This window comes from Megalobrama amblycephala, linkage group LG2, assembly GCF_018812025.1.
Source record: "Megalobrama amblycephala isolate DHTTF-2021 linkage group LG2, ASM1881202v1, whole genome shotgun sequence".
NCBI classification, from domain to species: Eukaryota; Metazoa; Chordata; class Actinopteri; order Cypriniformes; family Xenocyprididae; genus Megalobrama; species Megalobrama amblycephala.
Genome location: NC_063045.1, coordinates 43497225 through 43522968, shown reverse-complemented (window position 1 = coordinate 43522968; position 25744 = coordinate 43497225). Strand labels below are relative to the sequence as shown.

The 25744-nt window shown below is 36.3% G+C and overlaps 4 protein-coding genes and 1 pseudogene across 5 annotated transcripts in view; 1 reads left to right on the top strand and 4 right to left on the bottom strand.

The window, feature by feature from the left end:
- Positions 1–16736, bottom strand: part of LOC125259513 (protocadherin alpha-C2-like) — an 82678-nt gene extending 65942 nt beyond the window's left edge. Inside the window, exon 1 of one of the 2 annotated variants that reach the window (XM_048177175.1) lies at positions 14268–16736. In XM_048177175.1, the coding sequence (XP_048033132.1) occupies positions 14268–16631 (2364 nt within the window). In that variant the 5' untranslated portion in view covers positions 16632–16736. Of the gene's footprint in view, positions 1–10837; positions 13976–14267 lie in introns of those variants that run through there. The other variant, XM_048177182.1, reaches the window with a different exon arrangement.
- On the bottom strand, positions 690–1594 carry LOC125259560 (protocadherin alpha-7-like). Its single transcript, XM_048177247.1, has one exon. It carries the CDS (start codon positions 1146–1148, stop codon positions 723–725), a length of 426 nt encoding a protein of 141 aa, XP_048033204.1. The 5' UTR covers positions 1149–1594; the 3' UTR covers positions 690–722.
- Positions 3941–5494, bottom strand: LOC125259546 (annotated as a pseudogene).
- Positions 5389–7019, bottom strand: zgc:123181 (uncharacterized protein LOC735300 homolog). The gene is made up of 2 exons (XM_048181835.1): positions 5680–7019; positions 5389–5400 (listed from the first exon to the last, which is right to left on the bottom strand). The coding sequence occupies exons 1-2, from the start codon at positions 6298–6300 to the stop codon at positions 5389–5391; spliced, it is 633 nt and encodes a 210-aa protein (XP_048037792.1). The 5' UTR covers positions 6301–7019.
- A 5543-nt stretch (positions 16737–22279) lies between the features above and the next one.
- Positions 22280–23217, top strand: LOC125262883. Its single transcript, XM_048181725.1, has 2 exons — positions 22280–22476; positions 22572–23217. Exons 1-2 carry the CDS (start codon positions 22347–22349, stop codon positions 23084–23086), a joined length of 645 nt encoding a protein of 214 aa, XP_048037682.1. The 5' UTR covers positions 22280–22346; the 3' UTR covers positions 23087–23217.
- Positions 23218–25744: the final 2527 nt, after the last annotated feature.

The window sequence follows — 25744 nt, the reverse complement described above, 5'->3', positions numbered from 1 at the left end:
TAGTTCCTTTGGGTTCACTCATACGATAAGACAGAAGAGCGTTATATCCAGAGTCAGCATCAACAGCTCTGATCTTGGCTACAAAGTATCCCGCTTCAGCAGAGTAGGGAATGTTCTCAGTATTAACTGATCCAGGGTCAGAATAAGGTGGTAAAATAACTGGACTGTTGTCATTCTCATCCAGAATAAACACATTTACAGTCACATTACTGCTCAGAGGAGGAGCACCAGAGTCTGTTGCCATCACTTCAAACTGAAATCTTTTCGTTTCTTCGTGATTAAATGATTGCAAACTGAATATTTCTCCACTCAAAGAGTTTATATTTATCATTGTTGTTATAGGAACACTGGAGCTGGAACTGTCTAACAGTGAATATGAAAGTTCCGCGTTCTCACCAGTGTCTGAATCATCAGCTGTCACTTTTGTCATGAGACCTCCAGCTTGACCGTTCTCAGTTAGAAAAGCGTTAATAACGGGTGCTGGGAAATGTGGGGCATTGTCATTAACATCAGAGATATGTACAGTTATAACAGTGCTGCTGGAAAGAGGCGGAATTCCTTCATCTGCAGCTGTAATTGTGATGTTATACTGAGAAACACTCTCTCTGTCCAGAGGTCCATCTACCACTAGAGAATAATGATTGTTATATGACTTCTCCAGTTTAAAAGGAAAAGAACCTTGTACAACACAATGCACAACACCATTTTTACCTCCATCTTTATCAGAACACTGTGACTAAAGCAACAGCAGTTCCCGGTTTTGAGTCCTCTTTCACAATTTCCAACAGAGGAGTCGTAACTATCACTGGCACATTGTCGTTCTCATCCACAACGTCTATCAAAACTTTACAGTGTGTACTTTTTGGAGGGCTGCCCTTATCTCTCGCCTGAACACGCAATTCAATTGCAGAATCTTCCTCATAATCAATTTGTCCTTGAACAACAATTTCCCCTGAGTTAGAATTAATGATAAACAGATTAATTTCATCTGTATTTCCATGAAATGAATACTGAATTTCACTATTGACGCCCTCATCCAAATCACTGGCAGAAACAGAAATGATTTTGGTTCCAATTGGTGTGTTTTCCTTCACCTTAACTTTGTATAATGGTTTGCTGAAAATGGGTTTATTATCGTTTATATCCATGATGTTAACAACAATACTCAAGGTTCCAGATTTGGGAGGTTTTCCTCCGTCAATAGCGGTTAGTATTAAGTGAATAACGGCTTGTTTCTCTCTGTCTAAAGCTTTCTGTAGTACTAACTCAGCAGATATACTCTTTTGCCCGCTATGAACATCTAAAGAAAAATATTCATTTGAACTGAGTTTGTAATCTTTCAGAGAATTACTGCCGACATCTGAATCTGTTGCTATTGGAAGAGGAAATCTTGTCCTCCTTCATTTGCATTCTCTGTAACATTTACAACATATGTGCTGTCAGGAAAAAACGGAGCATTGTCGTTCACATCCACAATTATAATTTCAAGCCGATAAAGTCTGTGAGGATTCTGAGCAAGAGCTTCTAAATTCAATGTACATTTCTGATTATTGCCACACAAGTCCTCACGATCAATCCTGTCTTTGACAAACAGCGACCCCAGTTTTCACATTTACATCAAAATACTTTGCATTTGATCCAGGCATAATCTGAAACATGCGAGATTCTAGTTCCTGAGCACTGATCTTGAGCTCTTTTGCTATACATTCCCGATCACGGTTCCTTTATTTACCTCCTCGGAGACGGAATAGACAATCTGGCCAAGCGAAGATTTCCATAAAGACAGAAATAAAACGATCCAGAAGCCATAAGATTCTGTGACATCCATGATTGTGCAAGAAAATGTCGTGCGATTTATTTCGTGTAAAAGCGATTAAAACAACTAAACAAACCTCTCTCGATACAACCCGAAATCCCGACGCAGAAGCTACTATAAGCTTTGGTTATTTGCACCCTTTCAACGCATATTCTGTTGCTGTAAAGGAGGAGCTCAGATGACTCTCAAAGTCATGGTCTGCAGTGCCACCACGTGTTGTAACAGTGAATGAAACAATGAGATGTTACTTTCATAACACTTTTCTATAAAAGAGAAAGTGAACTAAACTTATCACCGTCTTTAATAATATTTAAATCTGATACCTTCATATCTACGCAATCATTACAAAACAGAACAAAAAGTTGTGTGTTGTGTATTCCAGCAAATTAACAAATAACTGAGAAGAAAATATAATGTCACTACCGCTGTCCGTAGTACTGAAGATATTTTGCTCTTTAAATGCATAACATGCTACAATTAAAGCATAAATCAAACAAATTTCCAAACACCAGTATTGTATGACAAGATAATTATTCCAGCAAACAAATGTGTACTATATTGCCAGTCACGAGATAATGAACTAATTTACAAAACTAAAATGTATCATCTTAACAAGTGAGAAAATTTACATAATACGTTTAAAATTTGTCGAAGCAGTCCCGTATTCTACGTTTTTTTTTTTTTTCTTCTTCTTTTTTTTTAGAAATATCTTTAGGATGTTCGTAATGAAATAAAATCAAAATAAAACTTTATTTCCTATTTTTATTAATTAATTAATTAATTAATTATTTATTTATTATTATTATTATTATAGACATCTAAACTGAAAAAAAAAAAACTGTAAAGAGAGTTTAGAAAAGCAAAACGTTCAATTTAATAATTTCATGAAAAATAAATAAATAAATATTTGCAACGTCAAGTGCAGTAGATGTGAATAGCAATACACAAGTTACAATGTCTTACCTTTCCATTGTTTGGAAGAGTTTGGTGTGCGCGTAAAAGTGTCTTCTCCACTATTAATGCTGATCAACTCCGCGTCTGCTGGTGGAAACGGCGAGGGGAAAACGACTACATCACTCTTTATTGTGTCTGAACTAAAACACACGTCGTACTGTTGAGTAGATTTAGAGAAAGACCAGCTTCCGTCTGGATGGGTGCTGATCACTGGAGCGCTGTACCTGCTGAAACTGCCGTCTGTCCTGTAGCATTTAGCTGCTATCAAACCCACGAGACTCAGTAAAAAGATGACTGATACTGAGACAATAGCGATGAGCAGATACACATTCAGATCGGAAAAACTCTCCTCTTTCACAGGAACTTCTCTGAATGATGTCTTTATGTCATCCAGACTCTCAACAACCACAACATCCATGGACATAGTGGCTGAGAGTGATGGCTCTCCATTATCACACACTGTAATAAGAAGTGGGTGAGTTTTTAAGTCATTGTCACTCATTCGTCTCTTAGTCCTTATTTCTCCAGTGCTGCTTCCAATGCGGAAGAGATTAGTTCCTTTGGGTTCACTCATATGATAAGACAGAAGAGCGTTATATCCAGAGTCAGCATCAACAGCTCTGATCTTGGCTACAAAGTATCCCGCTTCAGCAGAGTAGGGAATGTTCTCAGTATTAACTGATCCAGGGTCAGAATAAGGCGCTAAAATAACTGGAATGTTGTCATTCTCATCCAGAATAAACACATTTACAGTCACATTACTGCTCAGAGGAGGAACACCAGAGTCTGTTGCCATCACTTCAAACTGAAATCGTTTCGTTTCTTCGTGATTAAATGATTGCAAACTGAATATTTCTCCACTCAAAGAGTTTATATTTATCAGTGTTGTTATAGGAACACTGGAGCTGGAACTGTCTAACAGTGAATATGAAAGTTCTGCGTTCTCACCAGTGTCTGAATCATCAGCTGTCACTTTTGTCACGAGACCTCCAGCTTGACCGTTCTCACTTAGAAAAGCGTTAATAACGGGTGCTGGGAAATGTGGGGCATTGTCATTAACATCAGAGATATGTACAGTTATAACAGTGCTGCTGGAGAGAGGCGGAGTTCCTTCATCTGCAGCTGTAATTGTGATGTTATACTGAGAAACACTCTCTCTGTCCAGAGGTCCGTCTACCACTAGAGAATAATGATTGTTATATGACTTCTCCAGTTTAAAAGGAAAAGAACCTTGTACAACACAATGCACAACACCGTTTTTACCTCCATCTTTATCAGAACACTGTGACTAAAGCAACAGCAGTTCCCGGTTTTGAGTCCTCTTTCACACTTTCCAACAGAGGAGTCGTAACTATCACTGGCACATTGTCATTCTCATCCACAACTTCTATCAAAACTTTACAGTGTGTACTTTTTGGAGGGCTGCCCTTATCTCTCGCCTGAACCCGGAGTTCAACTGCAGAGTTTTCCTCGTAATCAATTTGTCCTTGAACAACAATTTCCCCAGAGTGAGAATTAATTGTAAACCGGTTCAGTTCATCAGTATTTCCATGTCCAAGAAATGAATATTGAATTTCACCATTGATGCCCTCATCCAAGTCACTGGCAGAAACAGAAATTATTTTGGTTCCAATTGATATGTTTTCTTTTACTTTAACTTTGTATAAAGATTTGCTGAAAATAGGCTTATTATCGTTTATATCTATGATGTTAACAACAATACTCAAGGTTCCAGATTTGGGAGGTTTTCCTCCGTCAATAGCGGTTAGTATTAAGTGAATAACAGATTGTTTCTCTCTGTCTAAAGCTTTCTGTAGTACTAACTCAGCAGATATACTCTGTTGCCCGCTATGAACATCTAAAGAAAAATATTCATTTGAACTGAGTTTGTAATCTTTCAGAGAATTACTGCCGACATCTGAATCTTTTGCTATTGGAAGAGGAAATCTTTCTCCTTCATTTGCATCCTCAGTAACATTTACAAGCATATGTGCTGTCAGGAAAAAACGGAGCATTGTCGTTCACATCCACAATTATAATTTCAAGCCGATAAAGTCTGTGAGGATTCTGAGCAAGAGCCTCTAAATTCAATGTACATTTCTGATTATTGCCACACAAATCCTCACGATCAATCCTGTCTTTGACAAACAGCGACCCCGTTTTCACATTTACATCAAAATACTTTGCATTTGATCCAGGCATAATCTGAAACATGCGAGATTCTAGTTCCTGAACACTGATCTTGAGCTCTTTTGCTATATTCCCGATCACGGTTCCTTTATTTACCTCCTCGGAGACGGAATAGACAATCTGGCCAAGCGAAGATTTCCATAAAGACAGAAATAAAACGATCCAGAAGCCATAAGATTCTGTGACATCCATGATTGTGCAAGAAAATGTCGTGCGATTTATTTCGTGTAAAAGCGATTAAAACAACTAAACAGACCTCTCTCGATACAACCCGAAATCCCGACGCAGAAGCTACTATAAGCTTTGGTTATTTGCACCCTTTCAACGCATGTTCTGTTGCTGTAAAGGAGGAGCTCAGATGACTCTCAAAGTCATGGTCTGCAGTGCCACCACGTGTTGTAATAGTGATGAAACAATAAGATGTTACTTCATACACTTTTCTATAAAAGAGAAAGTGAACTAAACTTATCACCGTCTTCTTAAATTCACATCTAAACCTTCACATCTACGTAATAATTACGAAATAGAAAAAAAAAAGTTGTGTGTTGTGTATTCCAGCAAATTTACGAATAATGACAAGAAAATAAGTCACTACCGCTGTCCGTGGTACTGAAGTTATTTTGCTTTTTAAATTTAAAATAGGCTACAGTTTAGCAATAAAGCAAAAGATAATAAACAAACAAACAGCAGGGTGGTAAAAGGTAATTATTCCAACATACAAAAGTTAGTATTAAGTGAATAACAGATTGTTTCTCTCTGTCTAAAGCTTTCTGTAGTACTAACTCAGCAGATATACTCTGTTGCCCGCTATGAACATCTAAAGAAAAATATTCATTTGAACTGAGTTTGTAATCTTTCAGAGAATTACTGCCGACATCTGAATCTTTTGCTATTGGAAGAGGAAATCTTTCTCCTTCATTTGCATCCTCAGTAACATTTACAGCATATGTGCTGTCAGGAAAAAACGGAGCATTGTCGTTCACATCCACAATTATAATTTCAAGCCGATAAAGTCTGTGAGGATTCTGAGCAAGAGCCTCTAAATTCAATGTACATTTCTGATTATTGCCACACAAATCCTCACGATCAATCCTGTCTTTGACAAACAGCGACCCCGTTTTCACATTTACATCAAAATACTTTGCATTTGATCCAGGCATAATCTGAAACATGCGAGATTCTAGTTCCTGAACACTGATCTTGAGCTCTTTTGCTATATTCCCGATCACGGTTCCTTTATTTACCTCCTCGGAGACGGAATAGACAATCTGGCCAAGCGAAGATTTCCATAAAGACAGAAATAAAACGATCCAGAAGCCATAAGATTCTGTGACATCCATGATTGTGCAAGAAAATGTCGTGCGATTTATTTCGTGTAAAAGCGATTAAAACAACTAAACAGACCTCTCTCGATACAACCCGAAATCCCGACGCAGAAGCTACTATAAGCTTTGGTTATTTGCACCCTTTCAACGCATGTTCTGTTGCTGTAAAGGAGGAGCTCAGATGACTCTCAAAGTCATGGTCTGCAGTGCCACCACGTGTTGTAATAGTGATGAAACAATAAGATGTTACTTCATACACTTTTCTATAAAAGAGAAAGTGAACTAAACTTATCACCGTCTTCTTAAATTCACATCTAAACCTTCACATCTACGTAATAATTACGAAATAGAAAAAAAAAAGTTGTGTGTTGTGTATTCCAGCAAATTTACGAATAATGACAAGAAAAATAAGTCACTACCGCTGTCCGTGGTACTGAAGTTATTTTGCTTTTTAAATTTAAAATAGGCTACAGTTTAGCAATAAAGCAAAAGATAATAAACAAACAAACAGCAGGGTGGTAAAAGGTAATTATTCCAACATACAAAAAAAAAAAAAAAAAAAACTTTAGATTAAAGTACCACAGAAGTCGGTCTATAGGCAGTCCTGTAGTGAAATAACTGTATCATCTGAAAAAAAAACTGTATCATCCTAACAAGTAAGAATTTAAAATAAAGAATTTGTCAACAGCGTCTAGTGTTTTACTTGTTATCTTGAGTTTGGATGCGCTTGGGTGAACTTTTACTTTTAAATTAGCCTATATATACATATATATATATATATATATATATATATATATATATATATATATATATATATATATATACACACATACATACATGTATAAGCATCTAAACTAGAAATGTTTATAGAATGTTATAGAATGATTTAAAGAATGATATAAAATGTAATTTTATAAGCATCTAAAATAAAAATGTCAAAAGAGCTTAGAAAATAAGAACACTGAACATGATGCAAAATAATAATAATAATAAAAATAATATTGCAAGTCAAGTGCAGTAACTGTGAATAGTATTACACAAGTTACAACTTACCTTCCCATTGCTTGGAAGAGTTTGTGTGCGCGTAAAAGTATCTTCTCCACTATTAATGCTGATCAACTCCGCGTCTGCTGGTGGAAACGGCGAGGGGAAAACGACTACATCACTCTTTATTGTGTCTGAACTAAAACACACGTCGTACTGTTGAGTAGATTTAGAGAAGGACCAGCTTCCGTCTGGATGGGTGCTGATCACTGGAGCGCTGTACCTGCTGAAACTGCCGTCTGTCCTGTAGCATTTAGCTGCTATCAAACCCACGAGACTCAGTAAAAAGATGACAGATACTGAGACAATAGCGATGAGCAGATACACATTCAGATTGGAAAAACTCTCCTCTTTCACAGGAACTTCTCTGAATGATGTCTTTATGTCATCCAGACTCTCAACAACCACAACATCCATGGACATAGTGGCTGAGAGTGATGGCTCTCCATTATCACACACTGTAATAAGAAGTGGGTGAGTTTTTAAGTCATTGTCACTCATTCGTCTCTTAGTCCTTATTTCTCCAGTGCTGCTTCCGATGCGGAAGAGATTAGTTCCTTTGGGTTCACTCATATGATAAGACAGAAGAGCGTTATATCCAGAGTCAGCATCAACAGCTCTGATCTTGGCTACAAAGTATCCCGCTTCAGCAGAGTAGGGAATGTTCTCAGTATTAACTGATCCAGGGTCAGAATAAGGCGCTAAAATAACTGGACTGTTGTCATTCTCATCCAGAATAAACACATTTACAGTCACATTACTGCTCAGAGGAGGAACACCAGAGTCTGTTGCCATCACTTCAAACTGAAATGATTTAATATCTTCGTAGTTAAATGATTGCTTACTGAACAAGTCTCCACTCTCACTATTTATGTCAATCATAGAAATCAATGGAATCACAGTTTTGTCTCTGCTAGTAAAAGTATACGAAATATGAGCGTTCTTGTTGATATCTGGATCCTGCGCGGTCACGGTTGCTATAATGTCACCTGCTGGGCTGTTTTCCTTCAGATACACGTTCATCACAGCTTCTGGGAAGCGTGGCGCATTGTCATTCACATCAGATATATGAACTGTGATAACACTGGTACTAGAGAGTGAAGGGGTCCCTTCATCCGAAGCTATTATTGTGATATTGAAATTCGCAATTTCTTCTCTGTCCAGTGCTCCATCCACAACTAAAGAGTAGTAGTTTTTATAAGAGGACTCAATCTTAAACGGCACCTGACCTACAATATTGCAGTGCACTATTCCATTTTTACCTCCGTCTTTATCAGAGATTGTAATTAGTGCCACAGCTGTTCCGACTTTTGAATCCTCTTTAATAGTACTGGCCAAAGAAGTCACCATCAGCTCAGGTGGATTGTCATTCACATCAACTACTTCCACTAACACCTTACACTGTGAACTCTTAGGAGGTTGGCCTTTATCTTTGGCCTCCACCCTCAATTCAACAGCAGCATTTTCTTCATAATCAATATTACCTTTAACTGTTATAAGTCCACTATCGGAATCAATTGAAAACAGATCTGACGCTTTGCTACTGCCTTGCTTGATAATAGAAAATGTTATATCACTATTTATTCCCTCATCTAAATCAGAGGCAGAAAGGGAGATGATTTGGGACCCCATGGCTATATTTTCGTTCACTTTTACTTTGTAAAGAGATTTGCTAAAAACCGGAGAGTTGTCGTTAACATCCAAAACATTGACGGTTATCTCTAATGTTCCAGACATTGCAGGTTTCCCTCCATCAACAGCAGTCAGTGTTAGATGAATGACAGGCTGTTTTTCTCGATCTAAAGCTTTAATCAGCACCAGTTCGACAGTAACACTCTGTTCTATGTTCTGCACATCCAGAGAGAAGTGCTCGTTTGGACTAAGCTTGTAGGTTTTAACCGCGTTGTTGCCTGAATCTGGATCTTCAGCCAAAGGAAGAGAAAATTTCTCTCCAAGAGAGGACACTTCTGTTATGTTCAGTATCTGACTGCTAATCGGAAACGATGGAGCGTTATCGTTGATGTCAATTATATTTATTTCTATTCTATACAGACTCAATGGATTATGAGCCATCGCTTCTAAAAGCATTGTGCATTTCTCATCAGCAGAGCAGAGCGATTCTCTGTCAATTCGATTATTCACAAACAGAGTCCCAGTCTTTAAATTAACCCCAAAATACCTTTTGTTGGTTCCATGTACAATCTGAAACATGCGAGGTTCCAGTTCCAGCACACTGATGTGAAGATCTTTTGCTATATTGCCGACAACGGTTCCCACATTCACTTCCTCTGAGACGGAATAGGCAATCTGACCGGAGGATAAAGTCCAACAATAAGACAGCAGAATTGCAGCCCATATGGATCCAAAATACTGATTCATCTCTGCTCAAAAACAACTATTCAAAATCTAAATGAAACAAATAAACATTGAATCAAAACAAATAAAACCAGCTGGATTGCGCTTCACTACACAACCGCAGAAGACACCGCTGATATGAGAAGGTTTAAGAATGGTGCTTTGGAAGGAGGAAAAATACAAATACGCCAGTAATTATGGTCCTCTAAATTTTTACGGTAAACAGCGACTCCAGGTGTTTTTTAATGGAATCGCAATGCAATATTCATGTTTCTCCAGGAATAGCTTCAAATGAAAGAAAATAAAAGCTCTCTCTTTTCATTTTTAAAACGCACTTCCACGACCAAATAGAACAGAGAGGAAAAGTAGGATTTGTGTGATGAGGTTATGAACTCTCTACTAATCACATTCCAAAATGAATACGCTTCACATGATCTAGAGTAGACGTTTTGCAAAAATAAACGCACATACGTAGAGGAAAGACTTTAACTTAGTAGGTTCGTGTTTAAATCATTAACAAAACAAACCGCCGACAAAACTAAGGGATTTTTCACATAATAACCGTAAATGTCGCTGTCCAGTTCTGAAATTCTGCTTTAGGAAATCTGATAATCAGAAAATATCAAACACAGAATAATAATAATAATGGTCTAATAATAATAATCACCATCATCATCGTTCTGAATAGGTTTTTGCATAGGTTTTGTGAATAAGTCCTAAATGTAGGTTGCAAACTAAATGGAAAATAAAAAGAATATGAAAGAGCTCACATAAAATTTAGCTTGACCTCTTGAGGTTGACGTTCAACATTTTCAGAAAGGGAATACTTGGTGAAATAGAAAAAAGATGTCATTTTTAATGAAAGTTAAATGAGGTTTTTTGTACATTATTAATGGAAAGAGCGAATAAAACATTCCTCCATCATTGTTGGCAGATCAAATATTCCAATAGTAAAATGTAACGCTGGTCAGAATTCCAGAAACTATTAAACAAGTGGTTCTGAATCGAAAAATACAATAAGATGAAATACAGAGTTGTGGGCATATAATGGAAATTCCAAAGCAAATGTAATGAGAGATATAAAATTTCTTCAAGCTTGAAAACTTGTTTCAAATAAATATAAATATATAAGGAGAAATCACCAGTGTCTTACCTTCTCAGAGTTAGGAAGAGTTTGTGTGCGCGTAAAAGTGTCTTCTCCACTATTAATGCTGATCAACTCCGCGTCTACTGGCGGAAACGGCGAGGGGAAAACGACTACATCACTCTTTATTGTGTCTGAACTAAAACACACGTCGTATTGTTGAGTAGATTTAGAGAAGGACCAGCTTCCGTCTGGATGGGTGCTGATCACTGGAGCGCTGTACTTGCTGAAACTGCCGTCTGTCCTGTAGCATTTAGCTGCTATCAAACCCACGAGACTCAGTAAAAAGATGACTGATACTGAGACAATAGCGATGAGCAGATACACATTCAGATCGGAAAAACTCTCCTCTTTCACAGGAACTTCTCTGAATGATGTCTTTATGTCATCCAGACTCTCAACAACCACAACATCCATGGACATAGTGGCTGAGAGTGATGGCTCTCCATTATCACACACTGTAATAAGAAGTGGGTGAGTTTTTAAGTCATTGTCACTCATTCGTCTCTTAGTCCTTATTTCTCCAGTGCTGCTTCCGATGCGGAAGAGATTAGCTCCTTTGGGTTCACTCACATGATAAGACAGAAGAGCGTTATATCCAGAGTCAGAATCAACAGCTCTGATCTTGGCTACAAAGTATCCCGCTTCAGCAGAGTAGGGAATGTTCTCAGTATTAACTGATCCAGGGTCAGAATAAGGCGCTAAAATAACTGGACTGTTGTCATTCTCATCCAGAATAAACACATTTACAGTCACATTACTGCTCAGAGGAGGAACACCAGAGTCTGTTGCCATCACTTCAAACTGAAATCTTTTTGTTTCTTCGTGATTAAATGATTGCAAACTGAATATTTCTCCACTCAAAGAGTTTATATTTATCAGTGTTGTTATAGGAACACTGGAGCTGGAACTATCTAACAGTGAATATGAAAGTTCTGCGTTCTCACCAGTGTCTGAATCATCAGCTGTCACTTTTGTCACGAGACCTCCAGCTTGACCGTTCTCACTTAGAAAAGCGTTAATAACGGGTGCTGGGAAATGTGGGACATTGTCATTAACATCAGAGATATGTACAGTTATAACAGTGCTGCTGGAGAGAGGCGGAGTACCTTCATCTGCAGCTGTAATTGTGATGTTATACTGAGAAACACTCTCTCTGTCCAGAGGTCCGTCTACCACTAGAGAATAATGATTGTTATATGACTTCTCCAGTTTGAAAGGAAAAGAACCTTGTACAACACAATGCACAACACCATTTTTACCTCCATCTTTATCAGAAACTGTGACTAAAGCAACAGCAGTTCCCGGTTTCGAGTCCTCTTTCACACTTTCCAACAGAAGAGTCGTAACTATCACTGGCACATTGTCATTTTCATCCACAACTTCTATTAAAACTTTACAGTGTGTACTTTTTGGAGGGCTGCCCTTATCTCTCGCCTGAACATGGAGTTCAATTGCAGAATCTTCCTCGTAATCAATTTGTCCTTGAACAACAATTTCCCCTGAGTTAGAATTAATGCTAAACAGATTCATTTCATCGGTATTTCCATGAAATGAATATTGAATTTCACCATTTACGCCCTCATCCAAATCACTGGCAGAAACAGAAATTATTTTGGTTCCAACTGGTGTGTTTTCTTTTACTTTAACTTTGTATAAAGATTTGCTGAAAATAGGCGTATTATCGTTTATATCCATGATGTTAACAACAATACTCAAGGTTCCAGATTTGGGAGGTTTTCCTCCGTCAATAGCGGTTAGTATTAAGTGAATAACGGCTTGTTTCTCTCTGTCTAAAGCTTTCTGTAGTACTAACTCAGCAGATATACTCTTTTGCCCGCTATGAACATCTAAAGAAAAATATTCATTTGAACTGAGTTTGTAATCTTTCAGGGAATTACTGCCGACATCTGAATCTTTTGCTATTGGAAGAGGAAATCTTTCTCCTTCATTTGCATTCTCTGTAACATTTACAACATATGTGCTGTCAGGAAAAAACGGAGCATTGTCGTTCACATCCACAATTATAATTTCAAGCCGATAAAGTCTGTGAGGATTCTGAGCAAGAGCTTCTAAATTCAATGTACATTTCTGATTATTGCCACACAAGTCCTCACGATCAATCCTGTCTTTGACAAACAGCGATCCAGTTTTCACATTTACATCAAAATACTTTGCATTTGATCCAGGCATAATCTGAAACATGCGAGATTCTAGTTCCTGAGCACTGATCTTGAGCTCTTTTGCTATATTCAAGATCACGGTTCCTTTATTTACCTCCTCGGAGACGGAATAGACAATCTGGCCAAGCGAAGATTTCCATAAAGACAGAAATAAAACGATCCAGAAGCCATAAGATTCTGTGACATCCATGATTGTGCAAGAAAATGTCGTGCGATTTATTTCGTGTAAAAGCGATTAAAACAACTAAACAGACCTCTCTCGATACAACCCGAAATCCCGACGCAGAAGCTACTATAAGCTTTGGTTATTTGCACCCTTTCAACGCATATTCTGATGCTGTAAAGGAGGAGCTCGGATGACTCTCAAAGTCATGGTCTGCAGTGCCACCACGTGTTGTAACAGTGAAAAAACAATGAGATGTTACTTTATAAACTTTTCTATAAAAGAGAGAGTGAACTAAACATATCACCGTCTTTATAAATTCACATCTAATACCTTCACATCTATGCAATCATTACGAAACAGAACAAAAAGTTGTGTGTTGTGTATGCCAGCAAATTAACGAATAATGACAAGAAAAATAAGTCACTACCGCTGTCCGTAGTACTGAAGTTATTTTGCTTTTTAAATTCAAAATAGGCTACAGTTTAGCAATAAAGCAAAAGCTAATAAACAAACAAACAACGGGGTGGTATACAAGATAATTATTCCAACATAGGGAGAAAAAAAATCTTTAAGTAGACTAAATTACCACAAAAGTCCTGCAGTGTGCCAAAGACAAGAGTCACTAAGAAACCAACAAGGCAGTACAAGTGATTCAAACTCTGTGTTGAAATTGGAAAGCTGTACAGTGATACTAATATTACACTAAAGTCACGAGATGCTGAAATAAATTGCAAAAATTATTGTATCATCCTAACAAGTAAGAATTAAAAAAGACGTTTCTAACTTGTCAACAGCGTCTAGTATTTTACTTGTTATCTTAAGTTTGGATACGTTTGGGTGAAACCTTTATATATTATATATATATATATATATATATATATATATATATATATATATATATATATATATATATATATATATATATATATATATATATATATAAATAATTTTATAAGCATATAAAGTACAACATGTCAAAAGAGCTTAGAGAATAAAAAAAGCTCAACATAATCATGAAAAATAAATAAATAAATATTTCAAGTCAAGTGCAGTAGATGTGAATAGCAATACACAAGTTACAATGTCTTACCTTTCCATTGTTTGGAAGAGTTTGTGTGCGCGTAAAAGTGTCTTCTCCACTATTAATGCTGATCAACTCCGCGTCTGCTGGTGGAAACGGCGAGGGGAAAACGACTACATCACTCTTTATTGTGTCTGAACTAAAACACACGTCGTACTGTTGAGTAGATTTAGAGAAAGACCAGCTTCCGTCTGGATGGGTGCTGATCACTGGAGCGCTGTACCTGCTGAAACTGCCGTCTGTCCTGTAGCATTTAGCTGCTATCAAACCCACGAGACTCAGTAAAAAGATGATTGATACCGAGACAATAGCGATGAGCAGATACACATTCAGATCGGAAAAACTCTCCTCTTTCACAGGAATTTCTCTGAATGATGTCTTTATGTCATCCAGATTCTCAACAACCACAACATCCATGGACATAGTGGCTGAGAGTGATGGCTCTCCATTATCACACACTGTAATAAGAAGTGGGTGAGTTTTTAAGTCATTGTCACTCATTCGTCTCTTAGTCCTTATTTCTCCAGTGCTGCTTCCAATGCGGAAAAGATTAGTTCCTTTGGGTTCACTCATATGATAAGACAGAAGAGCGTTATATCCAGAGTCAGCATCAACAGCTCTGATCTTGGCTACAAAGTATCCCGCTTCAGCAGAGTAGGGAATGTTCTCAGTATTAACTGATCCAGGGTCAGAATAAGGCGCTAAAATAACTGGACGGTTGTCATTCTCATCCAGAATAAACACATTTACAGTCACATTACTGCTCAGAGGAGGAACACCAGAGTCTGTTGCCATCACTTCAAACTGAAATCGTTTCGTTTCTTCGTGATTAAATGATTGCAAACTGAAAATTTCTCCACTCAAAGAGTTTATATTTATCAGTGTTGTTATAGGAACACTGGAGCTGGAACTGTCTAACAGTGAATATGAAAGTTCTGCGTTCTCACCAGTGTCTGAATCATGAGCTGTCACTTTTGTCACAAGACCTCCAGCTTGACCGTTCTCACTTAGAAAAGCGTTAATAACGGGTGCTGGGAAATGTGGGGCATTGTCATTAACATCAGAGATATGTACAGTTATAACAGTGCTGCTGGAGAGAGGCGGAGTACCTTCATCTGCAGCTGTAATTGTGATGTTATACTGAGAAACACTCTCTCTGTCCAGAGGTCCGTCTACCACTAGAGAATAATGATTGTTATATGACTTCTCCAGTTTAAAAGGAAAAGAACCTTGTACAACACAATGCACAACACCATTTTTACCTCCATCTTTATCAGAAACTGTGACTAAAGCAACAGCAGTTCCCGGTTTTGAGTCCTCTTTCACACTTTCCAACAGAGGAGTCGTAACTATCACTGGCACATTGTCATTCTCATCCACAACTTCTATCAAAACTTTGCAGTGTGTACTTTTTGGAGGGCTGCCCTTATCTCTCGCCTGAATCCGGAGTTCAATTGCAGAGTTTTCCTCGTAATCAATTTGTCCTTGAACAACAATTTCCCCAGAGTTAGAGTTAATTGTAAACCGGTTCAGTTCATCAGTATTTCCAAGAAATGAATACTGGACTGCACTATTGATGCCCTCATCCAAATCACTGGCAGAAACAGAAATGATTTTGGTTCCAATTGGTGTGTTTTCCTTCACCTTAACTTTGTATAAAGATTTGCTGAAAATAGGCGTATTATCGTTTATATCCATGATGTTAACAACAATACTCAAGGTTCCAGATTTGGGAGGTTTTCCTCCGTCAATAGCGGTTAGTATTAAGTGAATAACGGCTTGTTTCTCTCTGTCTAAAGCTTTCTGTAGTACTAACTCAGCAGATATACTCTGTTGCCCGCTATGAACATCTAACGAAAAATATTCATTTGAACTGAGTTTGTAATCTTTCAGAGAATTACTGCCGACATCTGAATCTTTTGCTATTGGAAGAGGAAATCTTTCTCCTTCATTTGCAATTTCTGTAACATTTACAACATATGTGCTGTCAGGAAAAAACGGAGCATTGTCGTTCACATCCACAATTATAATTTCTAGCCGATAAAGTCTGTGAGGATTCTGAGCAAGAGCCTCTAAATTCAATGTACATTTCTGATTATTGCCACACAAGTCCTCACGATCAATCCTGTCTTTGACAAACAGCGACCCCGTTTTCACATTTACATCAAAATACTTTGCATTTGATCCAGGCATAATTTGAAACATGCGAGATTCTAGTTCCTGAGCACTGATCTTGAGCTCTTTTGCTATATTCCCGATCACGGTTCCTTTATTTACCTCCTCGGAGACGGAATAGACAATCTGGCCAAGCGAAGATTTCCATAAAGACAGAAATAAAACGATCCAGAAGCCATAAGATTCTGTGACATCCATGATTGTGCAAGAAAATGTCGTGCGATTTATTTCGTGTAAAAGCGATTAAAACAACTAAACAGACCTCTCTCGATACAACCCAGAAATCCCGACGCAGAAGCTACTATAAGCTTTGGTTATTTGCACCCTTTCAACGCATGTTCTGTTGCTGTAAAGGAGGAGCGCAGATGACTCTCAAAGTCATGGTCTGCAGTGCCACCACGTGTTGTAACAGTGAAAAAACATGTTACTCAACATTTAAATGTTACTATATTAAACAAAAAGTGAACTAGCCTAAACTTATCATATTCATGAAGTCAACCTTCATATCTACACAGTCATTACAAAACAGAAAAATACTTGTGTATTTTACACATGTTTTGTGTAATTACAACAAATACGCATGAGAAGAAAATATAGAACGTCATGACCGCTGTCCGTGGTAATGAAGTGACTTTAAATACAAAAGAGGCTACAGTTAAGCAATAATTCAAGATAATAAACAAACAAACAGCAAGATGGTATAACAAAGTAGGCTAATTGTTCCAACATAAAAAAGAAGGCTAAGAATAAGTAATAATAATCCTGCTAAGTCACAGAGAAAGTAGAAAGGCAAGGGCAGTACAAGCAAATCAAATGATGAAATTCCAAAATACGCTATAAAGTCACGAGATGCTGAAATATCTTATAATGTATCATCTTATCAACAAGTGAAAAGATAACTTTTATTTTTTAACACTTAGAAGAAAATAACATTTCATAACATCTAAACCAGCGGTGTCCAAACTCAATCCTGGAGGGCCACTGTCCTGCAAAGTTTAGCTCCAACTTTCCCTTAACACACCTGCCTGGAAGTATCTAGTACGCCTATAGACTTTGATTAGCTGCTTCAGGTGTGTTTATTTGGGGTTGGAGCTGAACTCTGCAGGACAGGTTCAGGACTGGACACCCCAATCTAAACTAAAAAAACATAAAACTCTAGAAAATAAGAAAAATAACTCTACTTAAACGTTGCTAAACATGACGATTTTGCACCACTAGATGACACTCATGTTTCCTAGTTGTAGTTGTGAATTAAGAGGAGAGAAGAGTAGAGAGAATGCTGAGCATGTGCGTGCATGTTCTGTCTCTGACCATTTATTAAAGTTTCCCAAATGAATTATTCTTTTTGTTTCTTGTCTACATAAGACGAAACACTATCAAATCGACAACACTCAATAAAATATGACTAATACTGAGACACTATATGAGCAGATAGATTCAGATCTGAAAAACTCCTTTAGATGTCCACCCCAAGTATATTAGGTCCAATCTCTTTACCAGATCCCGTCAGAAGACATGCATTTTGTCTTGTATCCAAAACCAGTTACCAAAACTGCATTTTTCTGGTACCCTAAACAGTCTTCTATCAGCCTAAGAAGTTGACAGATGAAGCCAATCAAGACATAGATGGATTATAAATACAAGCTTTCATGACCATTACCAAAACAATAAATTAAAAAGTTTAGCATAGCAATCAGGCTGTAGGCTACTCTTCCCTTCTACAAGTCCGTAAAAGGACATGTCCCTTCTGTCTACAAACCAACATCAGTAAGGGCAGTGGTTCTCAACTGGTTCGGCAGTGTGACCCACATTTTTCCATTTTAATTAAACTCCAACCCAAATTTTTAGGAATTTGAACATAGCAAATTTATTTCTCAAAAATTGAGACACACAATTACCTTCCCTCTAACTTTCCCATACACACTAATTGTAAAAATATCACTAACACTGATGAATAACAGTATATGGTACAGTCCCAAGTTAGTAGTTAGCAAGTTTGTATGAGCCACACAGTCATCAGAAATATAGAAAATAACACAAAGTGAAAATAAAGTTTTTTTTTTTTTTGTTGTTTTTTTTTTTTCGGAAACTACAGTTATCATGGTAAATAAACAATAGACCTACAAACATGAACTGGTAAAGGTATAGTTCACTTCGCAAAAAATTGTCATCATTTATTCACCCTCAAGTTGTTCCAAACCTGAATGACTTTCTTTCTTCTGCTGAACACAAAAGAAGATTTTTTGAAGAATGTTAGGAACCAAACAGTTGATGGACCCCATTGACTTCCATAGTATTTTTTTTTCCATACTATGGACGTCAGTGGGTCCATCAACTGTTTGGTTACCCATATTCTTCAAAACACCTTCTTTTGTGTTTTGAGATATAGAGCTACAGTGCCCTCCACAATTATTGGCACCCTTAGTAATTATGAGCAAAAGCAGCTGTGAAAATAAATCTGCATTGTTTATCCTTTTGATCTTTCATTGAAAAATTCACAAAATTATAACCTTTCATTTAAGGAAAATAATTGAAAGTGGGGGGAAACTTACATTATGAAATAAATGTTTTTCTCCAAAACACGTTGGCCACAATTATTGGCACCCTTTTATTCAAAACTTTTTGCAACCTCCTTTTCCCAAGATAACAGCTCTGAGACTTCACCTATAATGCCTGATGAGTTTGGAGAACACCTGAGGAGAGATCAGAGACCATTCCTCCATACAGAATCTCTCCAGATCCTTCAGATTCCAGCTCCATGTTGGTGCTTCTTCTCTTCAGTTCACTCCACTCATTTTCTTTAGGTTTCAGGTCAGGGAACTGGGATGGCCATGGCAGAAGCTTCATTTTGTGCTCAGTGACCCATTTTTGTGTTGGATTTGATGTTTGTTTTGGATCATTGTCCTGATGAACGATCCAACCACTGCCCATTATTGGATTTCTAGTAGAAGCGGTCAGGTTTTGATTTTTTATCTGTTGGTATTTGATAGAATCCATGATACCATGTATCTGAACAAGATGTCCAGGACCTCCAGCAGAAAAATAGGCCCACAACATTAAAGTTCGGGCAGTATATTTAACCATGGGCATGGGGTACTTTTTATCCATGTGTGCACCAAACCCATCTGGTGGGTTTGGTGCCAAAAAGCTCTTTTTTTAGTTTCATCTGACCATAGAAGCCGGTCCCGTTTGAAGTTCCAGTCGTGTCTGACAACTGAATTATGCTGGAGATTGTTTCTGGATGAGGGCAGAGGATTTTTCTTGAAACCCTCCCGAAAATCTTGTGGGGATGTAGGTGCTGTTTGATAATTCTTTTTAGGCTTTCTGAGACTCAAGACTCAACTAATCTCTGCAGTTCTCCAGCTGTGATCCTTGGAGAGTCTTTGTCCACTCAAACTTTCCTCCTCACTTCACATTAGGACGATTTAGACACACGTCCTCTTCCAGGCAGCTTTGTAACATGTTTAGTTGATTGAAACTTCTTAATTATTGCCCTGATAGTGGAAATGGGGATTTTCAATGTTTTAGGTATTTTCTTATAGCCACTTACTATTTTGTGAAGCTCAACGATCTTTTGCTGCACATCAGAACTATATTCTTTGTTTTTTCTCATTGTGATGAATGATTAAGGGAATTTCATGCTCCTAGTCACCCTGGTGTGCTAAAAAAAATGTAAATATGAATGGGAATATACTTCAGAGATATTTTACTCATAAGAATTTCTAGGGGTGCCAATAATTGTGGCCAACATGTATTGGAGAAAAACATTTATTTCATAATGTGAGTTTCCCCCCTCTTTCAACTGTTTTCCTTCAATGAAAGGTTAGAATTTTGTGAATTTTTTGAATGAAAGATCAAAAGGATAAACAATGCAGATTTATTTTCACATCCAGCTTTGCTCATATTTACTAAGGGTGCCAATAATTGTGGATGGCACTGTATTAAAGCTTTTGTATTCCATACTTCTTTGTAGAGAGAACTTTTTTTTTTTTCCTAAAAAAAAAAAAAAAGTCCCAAAATGTGCACAACTTAAAAACATCACATAATGTAAATAAGTTGTCACAGAATAAGCACATGTGAATAACTCAATTTTGACAAAAATGTCAGAAACCTTATAAATCCAAGATGACAATATGGCTTTGTCAGCTATTCTGAAACATTTCAAATATTTTTGACCAGAGAAAAAAATATGAACCACGAGAATTGATTATCATTACTGTACACAGTAGAAAAACAATGACAGAATGTGCAACTTTGCAACTATCACTTTAAGATTGCTAAATAGCCCCCACTAGTGTCAGTGAGATGTATAACTGACACTACATTGTTTGAAGAGGCTGCAGAATTTCTCTTCAGTCTATGCAATGCCAAATCAGAACAATGTCAAATCATGTTCCTCTGTTCGCATGTCACTTTACACTGTATTTATTCAGTTTTTCAAAACATTGAATATAATGACTATCCATTTTAAATCAATTTATTGCTGAATTTCCTCTCATCATATCTTTATGCCTCCTACATAATGATATTCCTGTACTCAGACATAAGAGAGAAATTGAGTGAAAACAATATAATTGTCTAATAAATGGTTTGTGGACTGTGAAAAACATCTTATTGAATTCCCTAAACTATTCTAGAACTTATAATGTGGGTGTTGCATGATCGTGGATTTCACACATTCAGATGGTTTCATTACATGGTTTAGGTGCTAAACACACATTCAAGAAGAAACTAAACATTTTGTTCATGCCATTTTTATCATTAAAACTTCTTGATGTTTGACACAAACGTTATATAATCATCTTCTACACGGAACTAACCTAAGTATATATATATATATATATATATATATATATATATATATATATATATATATATATATATATATATATATATATATATATATATATATATATATCAGATCTCTTTTGTGTCTTAATTTACTTTTATATAGCAATAGGGTTTTTTATATCAGGTCTTTTGCTTGAGTCTCCTGCTTCTCAGGGTTGTCCCCTTATAAAAAGTTCATAGTAGCTTCACATGTCATTGAGTGATCTTACTGAAAGACATGTGAAAGACAGGTATGTCAGTATATGTTAAGGTACAGAACTGTCATTTCATAAGAAGTGTGAGACAGAGACCATTTCACTCTATGATCAACAAAGTAACCTGATTACACTAAAAAAAAAGAACATTATTAGTTTGTTGTGGGGTTTAAAGTAAAAAAAAAAAAAAATAATAATAATCTCTCTAAAAATCTAAGCTTTCTGACAGCTCAAGATTATTAAATGTATTTTTTCTTTCCACCAGTTGGGTAAAATGGAATAAACCCAGGAAAATGTAATGATACTCATTCAAAAATACTCTGGATTATTTTATTTACCTTGAAAATGTTTGAGAAACATTTTGAAAATAAGTATTGTTTAATAATATTTTGGTCTTAAAGTCTCCTTAAAAACTAAACTTTCTGGGGGGGAAGCATTGACAAGTAGTTTGGCATTGTATTGTATTATTATTTCTTAAAAAATAAGAAGTGTCACAGTTTAAATGTTTAGTGTCACAGTTTAAATGTTAATATTATTACTATTTTCATCTTGACTAAAATGTTTGTGAAATTATTGTGTTTATTTAAGGTGCAAGAAAAGTATTGTAGTGCTTTTTTACTTACAAGACTTGACGTTTTTGGCGCAATTAAATCGACTGCTACAATAAAAAAAAAAATGTTTGAAAAATACAGCATTTGTATACTTGATGTTGCGTGTTTAAAGTTGACACTTGGACCTCAACTTCTTCTTTTTATGCACTTTAAAAAGTAGAAGAGCACTGAGTAGAGTAACACACTTGAAGACAACCACAGGGAAACAAACAACAGTTAGCACTTGTATTCCTCTGAGATAGAGTACTTACATCAATATGAGCATCACTGAAGCACAAGAGATGGACGGAGTAGATGAAGAGGCGATCTATTCCAATGCAGACATTATGAATGATCATCTCAGAAGAGGCATGGAGGACTCAGATGCAAAGAGACTTCAGTGCACAGGTATACAGACTCTAACACACTAACACACACAGAGAACATTTTCAGAATTGTAAACTAAGATTTAGAAACTTTTCTTTCATATCTGTTGTTTTTAGGACGTGATTCTGTGTGGAAGAGAATGTACGGAGCAGCTGCGGTGTGTTTGGTGCTGCTGTGTGTTCTTCTGCTGATTGTCATCATAGTGCTGCGCGTCCAGCTCAACACAGAGACTCACCAACATGAAATTGACATTAAGATCTTTACAAATGAGAGAGACCAATTGCTAAACAATAATACAGACCTTATGAAAGAGAAAAACCAGTTAATAAACAATAATACAGACCTTATGAAAGAGAGAAACCAGTTAATAAACAATAATACAGACCTTGTGAAAGAGAGAAACCAGTTAATAAGCAATAATACATACCTTGTGAAAGAGAGAAACCAGTTAATAAGCAATAATACAGACCTTGTGAAAGAGAATGAAAAATTACTTATTGAGAATGCCAAGCTCAAATCTAATGAAACCCTAATAAACAAGACTACAACCCTCACGTATGAGGGAAACCAGTTACTAACAGAGAAAACAACCAGTTCAGAACCAATATCTGTACCAATTGTAACTCATTGATCTATGAGGTGGAAGTCATCAGCCTATGTTCATTATATCTAATTTAAAAAAAAAAAACTCACTCAGCAATGAAATATATATGGTTATTTGAAACAATTTAAGCATCCATGGAGGATATATCTCTACAACATCATGACATAAGTGACGTGTCTTTTAATACATTGCTTTTGTATATATAACATTTTGTTTAAATACATTGTAATGACATTTTTCACATTAAAGCTTTGAAGTGATGAATCCAGACTCATTCCAAATTTGTCATCCATGCTGAACAAAGTAATTGCAATTAACAATAAGGCTACAAATTAAGTAAAATCAATAAAACATCTATTTTGTGCACAGGAGGACAGACACAGTATTAGCGATCACATACTTCACTCAAGGTGCCTTATGGCAAACTACAATTTGCAGTGGTAATCGGGTTACATTTGATATAGCTTACTTGTGATAAAAAAACATAATAATGAAAGAAGTTTTACAGTAAGAACATCCAGCACTGGTACATATGAAACACCAGAGATTACCCTTACAAAAAAGAAAAGTTCAAGTTTATTTTTGTGGTACTGTAAGCAAACTGATATCAGTGCAATAGTAGTAAACACGTAAGTGTATTATTTCAATACTACTTGGGGCTAAATTGTCCCGCTTTTTAGGGTAAAATCATATACTTTTAAGTAAGTGTAACAGTAGTAAACTTTGAGAACACGGCTAGTTTACAACTACGTTTTTCGTTTACTGCAACTATACAACAAGTTAACTTATATACTGACAGATTAGTTAATACTTGTAGCACATTTTTTTGTTCATGAAAGTACACTTTTTAAGTATACTGTCAGTAAACTGCTAGTTTAGTAGTTTTATACTGCAAGTATACTACATTTTCTTTAAGTGAACATAATATTACTTATACATTATACTTATATATAAGTTATACATTATATATACTTATACATTATACTTATAGTTTACTATTTACAGTGCCCTCCACAAATATTGGCACCCTTAGTAAATATGAGCAAAGGCGGCTGTGAAAATAAATCTGCATTGTTTATCCTTTTGATCTTTCAAAAAATTCACAAAATTAGAACATTTCATTTAAGTAAAACATGTGGAAATGGGTGGTAAAGCTCATTATGAAATAAATGTTTTTCTCTAGTTCATGTTGTCCACAGTTATTGACACTCAATTATTGCAACGTCCTTTTCCCAAGATAACAGCTCTGAGTCTTCTTCTATAATGCCTGATGAGTTTAGAGAATACCTGAGAAGATATCAGAGACCATTCCTCCATAGAGAATCTCTCCAGATCCTTCATATTCCCAGATCCATGTTGGTGATTCTTGTCTTCAGTTCACTCCACTCATTTTCTGTAGGGTTCAGTTCAGGAAACTGGGATGACCATGGCTTCATTTTGTGCTCAGTGACACATTTTAGTGTTGTTTTTTTTTTTTTTTTGATGAAATCTAAGAGATATCTGAACCACACATAGGCAGCAACGTCATCAATTGCACATTTCAAGGCCCAGAAAGGTAGCAAAGACATAGTTAAAATAGTCTACGTTAAGTGGTTCAACCTTAATGATGCAACGAGAATACTTTTTGTGCACAAAAATAAAACAAAAAATAACTTTTTTTCAACAATTTCTACTCTTCCATGTACATACCCAGAATTAGGAACATATCTGTTTTCTTTATAAATCAATTTTTTTTTCAAACAAATCTATTGTATTGGATGCCAAAATATGTAAGTTTATAAGACAGTATGAAAACTATGTGAAAAAAGCAGGCTATTCAATCGAATGAGTAAACACATCTGCAAGCCAAGTACACGTAGAATATGTAATTATACTTTTAAGTAGATCTCGATCAAAAGAGTAAATGTATAGGCCAAATATACAAATATTTCTGTCAGTATAAGTCAAGTATACTTAAAAGTAATTTAAGTATATTTCTGAAAGTAGGCCTTACATAAAAAGTAGACTGAAAGTATATTTTCTTATTTTTATTTTAAAAGAAGTATACTAATACCACACTTGAATAAACTTATTTTTTGTAAGGACGAGTCGAGATGGATAAATGTGGTTTGCCCTGAGGACAGCGATAGTGCACTCTAAATTAAAAATGGAAGAATTAAAAATTAAACTTTAAAACGGTTTAAATGGCATGTCTGTGTATTTTAGGAGCTTCGGTTGGTATTATAGGCCTATCAATAACTAAGAAAAACACTGAGCAAAGAATGCTGAGTTCCATGTCTGTTATCTGTCAAGTCTAATAAGAGACTATACGTGCTAAAGAAGCCACAGAGCAGCTGAAGAACGCGTGTATCCTGTGCAAAATACTGTGACAGATCTGCAAACTGCTGTGTCAGGTTTTTGCGTGCTAAATACCCCCTACTAGTGGTAGAAATATGTGTAACACACACACACACCAGTATCAGCAGTACTTCTCTCCTGCCTATTCAATACTAAATCAGAATTTATTACATTGTGTGTATATCCTTGACTTCCCAAGGCGAAAATAACCCATCCTTATTAAATGGGCAGTTCATTGAGACTGTCCTATCATTACATTTATTTTTTTTACTATGTATATTTTATAACTATCCCTTTAATTAAACATTTGGTGCCATATGTATTGGAGTTTGATGCAATACTCAGATC

Bases quoted from the DNA above. Each gene is read 5' to 3' on its own strand.
- LOC125259560 (XM_048177247.1), bottom strand. From the start codon at position 1,148: ATGGATATAAACGATAATAAACCCATTTTCAGCAAACCATTATACAAA.
- zgc:123181 (XM_048181835.1), bottom strand. From the start codon at position 6,300: ATGGATGTCACAGAATCTTATGGCTTCTGGATCGTTTTATTTCTGTCT.
- LOC125262883 (XM_048181725.1), top strand. From the start codon at position 22,347: ATGAGCATCACTGAAGCACAAGAGATGGACGGAGTAGATGAAGAGGCG. The intron at 22,477-22,571 runs GTATACAGACTC...TGTTGTTTTTAG, and splicing joins AAAGAGACTTCAGTGCACAG to GACGTGATTCTGTGTGGAAG.